This window comes from Quercus suber, unplaced genomic scaffold (assembly GCF_002906115.3).
Source record: "Quercus suber isolate HL8 unplaced genomic scaffold, Cork oak 2.0 scaffold_481, whole genome shotgun sequence".
In the NCBI taxonomy this organism is placed as follows: domain Eukaryota; kingdom Viridiplantae; phylum Streptophyta; class Magnoliopsida; order Fagales; family Fagaceae; genus Quercus; species Quercus suber.
In genome coordinates, this window is record NW_027069932.1 from 589,794 (window position 1) to 603,129 (window position 13,336).

The 13,336-nt window shown below is 34.7% G+C and overlaps 1 protein-coding gene and 1 long non-coding RNA gene across 4 annotated transcripts; one reads left to right on the forward strand and one right to left on the reverse strand.

Annotated features, from left to right (window-relative positions):
• Positions 1-991: 991 nt before the first annotated feature.
• Positions 992-5,410, reverse strand: LOC111985786 (uncharacterized). Its single transcript, XR_002880067.2, has 4 exons — positions 5,278-5,410; positions 3,001-4,444; positions 1,928-2,902; positions 992-1,785 (listed from the first exon to the last, which is right to left on the reverse strand). It is a non-coding gene; the product is annotated as an uncharacterized LOC111985786 (long non-coding RNA).
• A 685-nt stretch (positions 5,411-6,095) lies between these two features.
• On the forward strand, positions 6,096-12,078 carry LOC111985790 (uncharacterized). 3 transcript variants are annotated; one of them, XR_002880068.2, is made up of 5 exons: positions 6,096-6,236; positions 8,482-8,561; positions 8,654-8,707; positions 8,832-8,944; positions 11,536-12,078. XR_002880068.2 is itself a non-coding variant. In XM_024017447.2 (4 exons), exons 1-4 carry the CDS (start codon positions 6,229-6,231, stop codon positions 11,557-11,559), a joined length of 225 nt encoding a protein of 74 aa, XP_023873215.1. In that variant the 5' UTR covers positions 6,099-6,228; the 3' UTR covers positions 11,560-12,078. The 3 variants fall into 3 exon arrangements, 2 of the variants coding, with proteins under 2 accessions (XP_023873215.1, XP_023873214.1); XM_024017447.2 differs by lacking the exon at positions 8,654-8,707 and having other exon boundaries at positions 6,099-6,236; XM_024017446.2 differs by lacking the exon at positions 8,654-8,707 and having other exon boundaries at positions 6,099-6,236; positions 11,586-12,078.
• The last annotated feature ends 1,258 nt before the right edge of the window (positions 12,079-13,336 follow it).

Here is a 13,336-nt window from a genome sequence, read left to right on the forward strand (position 1 = left end):
GAAACTGTTTGAGACCATTTCTACCTTAAATTGTTGGACCCACTTGTAGTAAACAAGTGAGTTTGTTTATTATCTATTAGGCTTAATTTCAATACAGGGTAATAGTAATTTTAAGCTTTTATTATGTTTTTCTTGAGATTTTGGTGGTGTAAGAGTAATTTTAGACACTCCTTAACTTGGGTGTCAAGGGGAAGGTTTTCTTAACACTTCAACAAACACTTTATTTTGCAGGTGGTAGCCCTTTCCATTTGTAAGTGAATGATTGTATTGATAAATGAACATCAGGGGTATTTATATATGTGTGTGTGTGTGTGTGTGTGTTAATATCATATTCTATGTGAAGACACTATTTTCTATTGTAGACCATAGATTTTTAGATTTTCTTTACTTTCGAATTATTCAAAGAGTTGTGTGAAACACTTTATTTTGCAGGGAAATGCTAGAAGGCTACTGACAAACATTTGATGAGAATAGCCACTAAAATTTTCAAAATTAGGACTTGCCTAGATACTTTGGTGTTTAATATTTTTGCTATTGGTGACTTATTCTCAATCTGTCATCAATCATAAGTTTTAGACGATGATTTCGTATGATACTTTTGTTTAGAGCTCATATTCTTTGACTGTTCTTTTATGCTTATGTATTCTGTTGTGGGTTTTTTTTTGTGGCTGTTCATTTGAAACTAATTGTAATTTATTTGTACCAGGTTACAATTGTCTTCAAGTACCTCATATGGAGGGTTGCAGCACAATGATGTTAACTTAAAGGCTAACTAATGTACTAGTTTCAAATGATGTAATTTTGAGTTTGCAATAGATACTACGATGTAATTTGAGTTTGCAATCATCAAAACTCAAAATGACACTAAACAAAAATATCCATTCAAGCACATTGGCAATCATCCATATTTTTTGGCATTAAGAAGTACCGAACTGCAAAGACAATAAGGAAAATAATGGACACGATACATAAAAAACCGGGCATCATAAAATGACAATAACAATAACATCCATTCAAACCTGTTGGTAATCATCTAGAGTACTCAATAGTCAAATTACATGACATATCAAACTTGTCAATACACAACATAACTTAAAATGAACATCCAAAGTGCATGAAACGAACTGGTAGTTGACTTAAAACATGAATCCATAATAAAATAGAAGTCAAAACAAATAAAAATTCCAACTGGTCTTTAAAATGAATATAAATAAAAATTAGCCACGACTTCCTTCCTTTCCTTTCTCGCTTTGTCCCCTAAATGATGGTGGGGCATGAACTAATTCCTGACTGCCAAGTATGTTGAATGTCTCCCTATACCTTGCAGTTTGACTAGCAGTCATCAGTGTTTCTTTGGTTACAGAAGAGTTTCCTTTCCATGAAGGAGGTGGACCCCATATTTCTGGAAGGGGTACATTGCTGACCCAAGGCTTTATTTTCCCCCTTGGCGTATCAATTGCTTTTTCTCCTAGGCCTCTTCGGCCTTTTACCTTGTGGTAGTGGAACAAATGGACCATTTTCAGCATTGGTAAATGTCCTAGCTATTGCGGAGGTCACTCCTGTGGCTGTTGCATTTGCAGCTGATTGTGTATTTGCACCACCTTCAGAATGTGCTTGTGCACTTGCAGTTGACCGTGTTGGTATTATTGGATGTAAAGGTTGACTTTCATATGCACTTGCATTTGCATTTGCATTTGCACTTGCACTTGCACTTGCACTAGCACCAGCACCAGCACCAGCACCAGCACCAGCACTTGCACTTGCACTTGCATTTGTACCCTTTCCCTAGCAAAGCAATAAGAGACAATTATCATAGTAGTAAAGCATAAAATGAAAATTACTATAGCATAGTTTGAATTTTTTTTTTTTTTTTTTTTTGACTGTAAGAATGACAAATATCACTTTTATGTAGTAACTAGACTTATACCGTAGTAGGCTGTGTGAAATTACTCTATTGTTGACTTGTAGGCTGCCTTTGATTGCCACCAACTTTTCCTTTGCACGTCCTCTTGTTATGACCAACCTCTTTACAATATTGACACTTCATAACTAGATTCCTTCTCAATTTTGAAGATTGTGGCCTCCACTCATCAGCATCTCTCTTTCTACGCTTCTTAGGCCTAACTGGAGGTCTCTGCTAACGTGGAGGTCCCACAGGTTCAAACCCAATATCTTCCCACATATTTGGCCCATTCATAGGCATAACCATTGGCTCATAGCATGTTGCATAAGTTTGCATCTTGAGGCACTCGTTGACATAGGGCTCTACAGGCTCTTTTTTGTAAAAACTGCAATTGATTGCATGACAACAAGGCACTCTAGTCAAGTCCCACCTCCTACAAGTGCAAGATTTATCTGCCAAGTCAACAATAAATTGCATTGCACCACAATTCACCTTAAACTTGTCATCGCCAACCCATGTTGACATCCAATTACCACTAGCATTTATGTTCTTCTCTAACTTCTTTCTAGTTACTTTACATAACTCATCTTCAGATTTCATCATCTAATCCTTACATGATTGAAATTTTCTCATTAGATACAACCTTAAATCTTCTACCAAATGAATGACTGGCTTCTCTCTAGAATCTAAAATAACTGAGTTGAATGATTCACACATGTTATTAGTCAATGAGTCACATTTAGGGTACACACTAAATGCATGTTTGCACCACTTTGAAGGTGAATAACCACTAACCCATTCAAATACTTGTGTGCTAACTAATCTCAACTCTTTCATTGCCCTATCCCATTGCTTAGAATAAGTTGCAATAGCTATTCTCCAAAAAATATCCCTTAATATCAAGCCAAGATGTTTCTTCTTAAAGTTGTTGTACAATTGCCTAACACATAGTCTATGGTCCACCCCAGGCATCAACTCCTCAAATGTGGGTATTAAACCCTACATAACCAAGATAAACACATATCAACAACAAATAAATAATAGACAAACTATGAATAAACAAACAACGTTAAAAGTAAATTAAAATTTGGACAAACCTTTTGTTGATCAAAGATGAATGTCAATCTACGATTTGAACTGGCATTAATATCACTTATAAGCTTTAATATAAACCAAGTCCACGAGTCCTTTGTCTCAGCTTCTACAACAGCAAATGCTAAAGGGAACAATTGATTGTTAGGGTCTGTAGCCACAGCAGTCATGAGTTGTCCACCATAGTGTCCTTTCAAATGGCATGCATCCACACCAATAAAAGGCCTACATGCAACAAAACCCTTCTTACATGCATCTAAACAGACATACAACCTCTGAAACAATGGACATAATGTCCTTCCAGGCCTTTCAATCTCCTCAATAGGTAAGTTAGCCGTAACCACATTCAATAGGACTGAACTACCTTTATTTGTCCTCAACAACTCAACACAATATTCTCAAATGTTGGTAAAATGTGTCGCTTGGTCACCAGTAATCATGTCTTGTGCACAAACCTTTGCTCTATGTGCTTTGCTCCTTGAAATGTGTATAACATATTTCTCTTGAGCTCTTTTTACAATTGTGGAATTTGTCGTGTCTGGATGGTCACTCAACTCGCTCACTGGTGTCTTCCCCAACCATTTACTAGTGCATCTCATATTCTTAAAAGTCCTAGTACAAGTATGTCGACCATAGTATGTTCTCATCTGAAATGTCATTTGGTCCCTCATCTTTGCAACAAATGCTATCCACTTACACCCACCTTGATAAATTGCCTTCACTCGAACTTTATCATTTTTTTTAAACCGAATACCCCAGCCCCCATGAACTGCATAATTAGTTACAACATTCTTAAACTGTTCAAGTGAAATAAACAGCATTCCCTTTACAAAGTTGGTATGTTTTGGGTTTGTAGGAGGTACGAACATAGGATAAGGAGGTGTAGCATTGTTGTCATCATCATCATCCATACTCAAAAGCTCCTCAGATTCATAAGGCTGGTCATTGTCACTAAGACCAGTTACAATCTTGGCATTTGACCCCATCACCTTGTTACTATCTTGTTCTTTGCTTGCCTGGCCTAAATCTATTGGTCCCATCACCATCTTATCAAAAGCATCATCACTACCACTTGAGTCTTTAGAATTGTCAAAATAGTTTATATCTTCCCCCACATCATCAATTATGTTAGGCACATACATACAGTCCTCTACATACAACTCAATCACCTTATGCCCCTAAACAACATCTGCCGTACTCATAGCTAAATCATCATTGTCAATAGTTACAGACCTAAGCCCACCATCCTCCAAGCTTACCATAGGCATCCGATACCACAACTTACCATAACTCATATAACCCAACTTCTCAACCATATTTCTCAATTCTTGGGCAGACAAACACTCTTGTTTATTTCCATCAAAATAATTTATAGCGACCCCCACATACCTAATTGGATCGCTCAAAAATTTCCCACCATGATGAACTTCCATAGAAAATTCATCCATTCTTGCAAAAAAAAAAAAAAAAAAACAAACAAAATAAGATACATAAACAATATTATTTTTCACTAGTACCAGTTAGGCTTTTTATGCACTTCTTTAATTTCATTAAAGGGAGAAAAAGAAAAATACAAATTTAATCTTTTGTTATCATTCTTAGAAACAGGTCCTCAATTTCAATAACCATTTTTTGGAAAACACATTAACTTTGGAATTTAGTATTTATAAAGAATGAAGTGTCAACTTGACCATCTCCATGTCTTGACTCTTTTATTGAATTTTCTATGTGAAGCTGGTACCTTTTGAATCATATGACTTATCATGCAAACATTCATTTGAATGTGTTTGTCTGTATGTGTATATTACTACAAGTGGGTCCTACCATTTAAGGTAGAAATGGTCCCAAACAAATTCACAACATGACTTATCATGCAAATTGCAAAGGTTCATTTGAATGTGTTTGTCTGTATGTGTATATTACTACAAGTGGGTCCTACCATTTAAGGTAGAAATGGTCTCAAACATATTCACAGTGGACTATAGCGGAGTTAAAGGGTTTAAAAAAAAAATGGAGTTTCTACGTTGCAACAACCATAGGGCCAATCTCCACTGATATGAGATTGAGAATAAAAAATTAGTAAGAAAAGAGTATACATAAGCAAAAAAAATCGCGATATAAAGTATAAAAATACGAAAAACACAAAGGCTGAGCCAAATGATAATACGAAATTAAGAGCAGGAAAAGACTAAATCATTGAATTTCAAGGGAGCCAAACATGAAATAAGGATGAGAGAGAGAGAGAGAGAGAGAGAGAGAGATCGTGAGATAGAGAGACAGACCTGGGGTTGCTGGAGTAGAGAAGGCGCTGCTAGAAGAAGAAGGAGCCGCCACCCTCACCGTTAGGGATTTTGGATTTTAGGGAGATGTGTGTTTTAGAATTAATTTGGGGGCAAAATTTGCCAAATAATAGAATTTTAGAAAATTTTTTGCAAAAACGCACATGGATCAAACATTTTAGTAAGTTAGACTGTTTTTGCTTTTAAAAAGTGGAAATCGAGTTTGAGAAACTCGAGTTGTGTACAATTGGAACTCGAGTTTCTTAGACTCGAGTTCCACTTTTTTTTTTTTTTGATCCATTTCAGACTTAAGGCAAAAGAAAAATGGGTTGGAAGTCGAGTTTCTTAAACTCGATTTTCAAAAACAGTCCAACTAACTAAAATCTTTCATCCGCATGCCATGCACCAAAAATTTTTCTAAAAATCTATTATTTGGCAAATTTTGCCTTAATTTGGGTCTACCCCTGTTTAATAAAATTTGCAAATTTCCTTATATAAAAAAAAATGATTTGGGTTAAAAAAAAAAACTAACATGGCAGGACATGTGTCGGTTGATGTGACAATAAATATTAGGCCGTTTGACACGCCAGATTTTTTCATCCATGAGATAACGGCAAAGACTAAGCTGACACAACACTAAAATGTTAGAAACTAAATTAACACAATTGAAAGATTAGAGGTTAAATTGAAATATGGTGTAAAAGTTACAGACCATTTATGTAGTTTAAACTTTTTTTTTTTTTTTTTAATTCAAAAAAAAGGTTGTACTTCGTACTTTGTAGCTTTGGCACTGAAAAAAAAAAAAAAAAAAAAAAAAAAAAAAAAAAAACACAAAACAATGAACCAGGTACAGGAGGCCAACAAAAGCAACTCTCACGCTTCAGGGGACCCCTCCAAGGCTCCAACCCATGTCCCATCTAGCTCACCCATCCTTCAAGATTCCCATCTTGACAAATGTTTCCGTACGTTTCTTCTCTCCCTCTGTCTCTGTGTTTGGCTGCCGAGAAAATTACTAAAAGGAAAAGAAAACATTTTGGTGTTTTGGGACTTTTTGCACTCCCTTTCATGTTAGTTTCCAAATTGTGAAAATTTTACAAAGATTGAAAATTTGGATTTCCTTGGCAATCAAATGGAGCATCGCTTTTCTTTATTATCAGTGTTATAAGCTAAAGACTGTTCTTTTTTCCTTTCTTTGTTCGATTTCATGAGTTGGGTTTCTCCAAAACCTTGCCAATTGTTATATAAAGAAACCCTTTTGAGCTTTCTCGTTGTTTTTTCAATTATCTTGTTGAAATTTGGTTTATATGATATATGATCTGAAATTTTTGTTGAAGTTTAATTGTCTGTTGCTGTTTCTTTTTTCCCAGATGAAAGAATTGTATAATGAAATGGTCATTTTAGTTTCATGAAATTGAGAAAGTCATTCTAACAATACTAAGATGATAGATTCATTCTCAAAAGCTATAATCTATATAGTAGAAAAGAATGCAATCCCCTCTCTTTATAGCATATAAGTTTTATGAAGACTAGGAAAACATTACCTGTTTTTTTTATGGTGATATGTTTGCAGCTGTTTTGTGAGTGTGGTGCTGATGGGGGTGGGGGTTTCGCGGTTTTGCTCATTTGAAATCTAATGGTTTGGAAGAATTTTCCTCCAAACTGATTTGAAGAAACATTTGGTGCCAGAGAAAATAAGCACTTGGGAAACTAGGGTGGGATGGATAATATATTCTTGGCAGGATTTTAACTATTCTCCTATTATTCTTTCTGAGCATAATTTATTACTTGCTTATTGTAACAAGGATAGTTATATGCAAGTCTGTTTGTATTCTGTGGCAGTGGTGTTGTTGGGGAAATCTCAATAAGCTTTATATATATATATTTATAGAAGTAATAAAAGTTTTTTTGAAATGAAAAGAGCATGCATGTTCACAGGCAGTGTACTAGGGACATGGGAAAATCTCAATAAACTAAAGAACATAAGCATTTAGGAGTCTAGGGCAGGGTAGATACATACATCTCTGTAGAATTGTGACTGTTTACAATTTATTGTTGGCTTCTTGGAAAGGAAATTTGGGAATGTTTGGATATTTGGGTTACAACTCTGTCATGTATCATGTGGCATCTTTGGAAAGATAGACATACTTTCAAGGGAAAGGAGTTATCCATGCCACATCTCAATTTTCTCTATCTCAAGACAATATACAAGTGTACTTCCAATTCTTTCAATTTCTCCATGACTAACTTCTTGGACCTATTTTTTAGATGTTAATCTCTTTTTCTTTGGTCCTTTTTGTTTTCCTCACTATTCTTTTATATAGACCTTGTGTAACAGGTAGCACTTTATTTTGTGCTTTTTTAATGAAATTCTATTACAAGGACGTAGTTGTACCCAGTGCCCAAAGCTACAACTTTTTGCTGGGCCTGGGAGAGGTCATGTAGGCAGCCTTTCCCCCAATTTTTTTGGGAGAGGTTGATTCTCTTAATGAAATTCTATTACATATTAAAAATAAATAAAGTTATTTTGAACATATTTCCCATATATATATATATAATATATATTTTTTTTTTTTCTTTATTACGTTGCATATGGCTCAAGAAGTAATTGCGTAGGGAATTAACACATCACAGTTTTTTTTTTTTTTTTGGGTAATTTCCTTTTGGAATAATGAATTCACTGCTGTAAATCATATTTAGTTATTTATTAAGCCTAGTCATTCCATTTTTGTGTTTCAGATAAGTTTTGTTACAATTGCATTGTACAGTGGACTAAAGTGGTTGCACGCAAGCACTCTAGCCCACCTACTTCTGTAAAATGTCCTTTGTGCAAGGTTCAGTTTTTTTTTTTCCTACTGTTCTTCCAATTCTACTACATGCCAGTTAGATTTCTTCTTCTTCTTTCATTTTTTTTTTTTTTGGTGAGTAATAGCTTCTGGGATTAACTATGATCTAAAAGATTAAGTAATATGCACTCCAATTTATCAAATATATATATACATACATATATATATATATATATATGCACTCCAAATTTCCTGATCCAAATTTGATGTGTCAAATAGATTTGAAAATCAGCCCTCAATATTGCAAAAAATTATATGCATTTTCTTGTCTGGGTGGAAAAGAATGCAAAGGGCTGTTTAGATTGTGTGTCAACAATATTATCATTACTTGAGACTTGAATGGCTATTTTTGTCTAATTTGCAGACAGAAAATTTTTCTATACTACATGGATATGATGGAAGTTCATTTCAACAGCATTACATTAATCGAGATTTTGGATATAGGTATCGTCCTTTTGATTTCTTTTCTTGCAGTTTTTTTCCCCGGCAGTTATTATATTTCTATATTTATGTTACTTCATGTAATGGTGTTGCAGCTTTCTCTTAACAAGAGCACTGTAATAGATTACAGTGCTATTACACTGAACCAGGTCTTATGCTGCTTGTCATTCTATTTATTGGTTCTTCTTAATGCTACCTGTTTGTAACATTATTTCCTGACAAAATCACTATTACCTGTATTTATGCTTTTCTGATAACCGTGTGTTCAATCAGGTATCGTAGATGACATATTCAACGTACTATGGTACTGGAAATCTCATAAGTATCTTCAGCCAAACCACTGGCTCCAAAGTTGGTTGAGAAGGGAAATACAAGCTCTTATACAGGTCTGCAAATTAACCAGTCTAATGTTTCCTTATGAACATAAATTGATTGTAGACTACGACATAGAACACAAGCTGCATGTAACAAAACATGTTGCTAATCCTGAATGAAGCTTTCCAACCATTTATTATCATGTTAGCATCAGCCAATTTGCATAGGTTAAATTCTAGAGGAAAAATCTGTATATCCACCAACTCAATTTTTGCTGGGCGTCCAAAGCTGACTATGGCCAATCTTATTCATTAAATTGAAAAGAAAAAACAGAGACATACCATTGTTGGTAAAAGAGCACTGAATCTCACTTAAAGTGCAAAGTGTTGAGGGTAAAGCAAAGTGGAGCGCTTTGAATCTGATTGATATTTTGCCCAAACCTCAGATATTTACTTAATTTTAACCTTTTAATTATTATATTTTAAGTTAAAATAAATTTATTTTTTTATTCATATTATATACTAAGCAACATTCACCATTTTAAAGAAGATGAGAGAGAGAGAGAGAGAGAGAGAGAGAGAGAGAGATTCAGACTATGCTGCATTCATGGAGAAGTTCGTTCTACAACCAAGCCCGTCAGCCCATGAGCTTCCTTTGAATGCACTCACCTTTGCTGTTAAAGACATGTCAGTCCTAATAACACTCTTTCACTTTTATTCCTCTGAGTTGTTATACTATCTATCACTCTTCTTTGTCCTCCAACAATTCAAAGCTTTTGTACTTGTTTTCTTTTGCTTTTAACTACTGGGTTTTCTCAATTTTTTTCTTTGGAAGTGTGTTGGTGCCTGAAAAATCATGTACAATAAAATTCAGAGTGAGATAGTCTTTTTATTAATTTTAACTATTGGATTTAAGCCATGCTCTTTTGAAGTTAGAAGTTTGTGCATCTATGTTCTTTAATTGTGTGCACAAGCTTATGCATCAATGTCAGCTATTGTTTGTGATTACCAGTATTATTTAGAAGATTTCATGTGTTTTTTTGGTGTGTGTGTGGATAACAATATCAGTAATTGGGTATTTTTATGTGTTGGTCTGCAGATGTGTATGTGTGTGTATTAGATTTTTCTTTTAAGTTTTTTATTTGGAAACAGATATAATGTCGATGGATATGTGACTGGGTTTGGAAGTCCTGACTTGGCAAGGACTCATCCGACATTTTGTGCTTCCTTTTTTTTTTTTTTTTTTTTTTTTTTTTTTGGGTAATGATAAATAACCAATTAAATGCATTATATCTGAATACTATTTATATGGGCCCTTGAGTTGTTATATAAATACCAATCTTATGTTGTGATACACATTGGCCCACACTTCATTATAAATTCTAGAAGTAGGGAAAAAAATAAAAGGAGCACACAGTCCAATATCTTTGAAAGTTATAGATGATAACAATGAGGGTTGACTGGGAGAATGGAAGAAAGATAACCCAATGAATGTGTTGACAATGATCTTGCATTTGATGATTATTACTTGACGTGGTGTAATGTTGCTGGAGCTGCTAGAGTTGGAGAAGAAATTTTCAACATGAGATCAAAATTGGGGTCACTAGGAAGGACAGTGGATTTAAGATCTAGTTCACAAATCTTAAGGATCTGTTTGGATCCTGCTTATTTTGCTGAAATTTAAAACTTATTGCTGAAATTACGGTAGATGAAGGTAAAAGTTAGTTGAAATAGTATAGTGGGACCTATAAATAGTACCAAAAATAAGCTGAATAGTGAAATAATTTTAATTTTTCATTGCTTCCCAAACGCATGCTAAGTCCTAATGAGGGAGAGAGACAATTAATTTAGATGAAGTAGATGAGGAAGATGATGAAGGTTACACATTTGTGATGACAATGATCATGTTTTATGCTTAAGATTGCATTGCATTGGTTATGTTATTCATAAAAGTCACTAATCCATTCTAGTGCTTTTTGTTATTTGCCCTTTGGGTGTATTAGGGTTTAGGGTTTAGGATTGCATTGAATTGTGTTGCTTATGTTATATTCATAGAAGTCACTGCTTGCTATTCTAGTGCTTTTTGTTGTTTGCCTTTTGGGCATATATGATTCGACCATGTAGTACATTTTGATTACGGCTATCAAATATCATAAGTTTGTATGTTTTTAAAGCACAAGAGAACTATATAAAATGTCATGTTTAAATTTTATATGATTAGTTGATCACTTGATTGTCATGTTACCTATTGATAATTGTTTTCAAATTTACTTCATTGTTTTAAAGAATGTGCGCTTTACATAAAATAAGCACATGCTTGCGCTTTGTGCCTAGTCTCTAGAGGTCTTTACACTTAATGCATCCCACACTTTCATTGACACTAAACTTGCGCTTATGCCGCATACTCAATTCTTTTAACCTATTTTTTTCAAGATATGTCTATATGAGCATCTACTTCTTCTTCCACGTATTGATTATATACGGGTTCATTCCCTTCCTCTGTTGTCTTCAATTATCAATGCACTATCACACATTTCTTCTTTCTTCTTCATATATTGGAAATTCTTCATTTTTTTGGTCTTTACAACCTTCAATTATCAATGCTTTACCCTTGCCCGGAGCATTAACTCCCCCTTTCTTGCAATTTGTGGCCTTGTGTCCAGCTTCTCCACACTTGTAGCACTTAAATGTAAAAAACTTTGTGCTGCTTTAGGGACTGGTTTGGCTGCACCAGAAGTTAAAGGAAAATCTACACTATCAATCTTGAAAGGCTATGCACTGCTAGTAGTTGGCCTTCCTTGAGTGCTAACTTGGGTACTTCTGCTACCACCATAAGCTTGGAACTACACGAAAGCTTTTCTTGCAAGTTGCTTCTCGAACATCAAGGCTCTATTGTAAGCTTCAGAAACAGACCACTATTGGTGCATAGATAAGGCATCTTGAATTTATGGTTTAAGACCGCTCAAGAACCTTGTAAGCTTCAGAAACAGGCCACTATTGGTGCATAGATAAGGCATCTTGAATTTATGGCTTAAGACCGCTCAAGAACCTTGTAACCACTTGTTCTTCACTCTCATTCAGGTCTACTCGAGCTACCTGCTGATAAAATGTTTCTGTATACTCTTCCACACTGCCATGTTGCTTCAAATTATGCAATTGTTTGTACAAGGATTGCATATAATTAAAAGGCATAAACTGGTTTCTTATTTTCTGCTTCATCTTTCATCAATCCTGGATTGGAACACCTCATCTTGCATCATTGATAGAGATCAATTTTACTTTCTTGGAGGACTAGGCACTTGCCTTGGAACACCTCCTCTAGGCTGACCAATTGGGTTACTAAAGTTGCTATGACTGTCAATTTCAGCATCTTCAGCAGATTCATTATCATTTCTAGGATGATAACGCCGATTTCTTCTCACTTCCTAAGTTAAGGCAGCAAGCTGCCCCCTTAGTAGCTCCACAGTCTGCTCCAATGTCACCTGAGATTCTCCTTCTTGGTGTGGTTGCAGCTGCTGCCTAGGATGAACCTGCACCTTAGGTTCATGTGCTATAGAACCTTTCTTGCTCCTTCTATTATAAATTATTGGTGCCATCTTCACAAACTCTTAGGCCCACTAGTAGAGGATAAGAAAAATGAAATCAAGATAGGATCTTGATAGGTTCTTGATGACAGAAAACGAAGAAACAAATTGCAAGCTAACTTGAATCCTAAGGATCTCAAGCTTTGATACCAAATTATGATGGAGGAAAATGGTGAAAAAGAAAGATGTTTTAGAAAGCTAAGTTGCTTAGAGAAAAGAAAAAAAAATGAACTAGCTCTTCAAGTGACACTCTTGGAATAATACCTCATAGATAGATTTCTTGGATTCAAATTCAACTAGTTACAATGAAGGCAGCCTTGCTTATTTATAGTTACATAAGCAAACTGCTAAGTTAGTTACAAGAGCCCACCATATGGCCGCATGTGATTGGCCAAAGCGTAACTAACTTCTCTAACTAATTAATAGACTATTGCACTTGTCATAAACAACCTATCAACTAACTAACTTTCAGTTACAAGTGATAAAAACTATTAAAAGTAAAAAGAAAGTACTTATTATACAACATAAGCTAGTAACATATAGATTTAAAAATGAATTGTATCATATAACATGTCTCATCCTCTTTTAAAAGTTACCATAACTTTTGAGTAGAGTTGTGGTATGTATTTTTATTGGAACTTCTTTCTCTTTCCCTTGTGTGTATGTGTGTGTTTGTTTAAAAAAAAAAATGAAAGCAAATGAAATCCTCACATTTTATTTCATAATATTTATGCTCACCAATTATGATATTGATGAAGATAATAATGAAGAAAATTATTGGGTACATCATATTTATTTATCATTCAGTACATATCCTGTCATTTATTAAGATTCAGCTTTGCTTTGGTACGGGTCTCAACCCAAGCATGCTCTTTCAAGC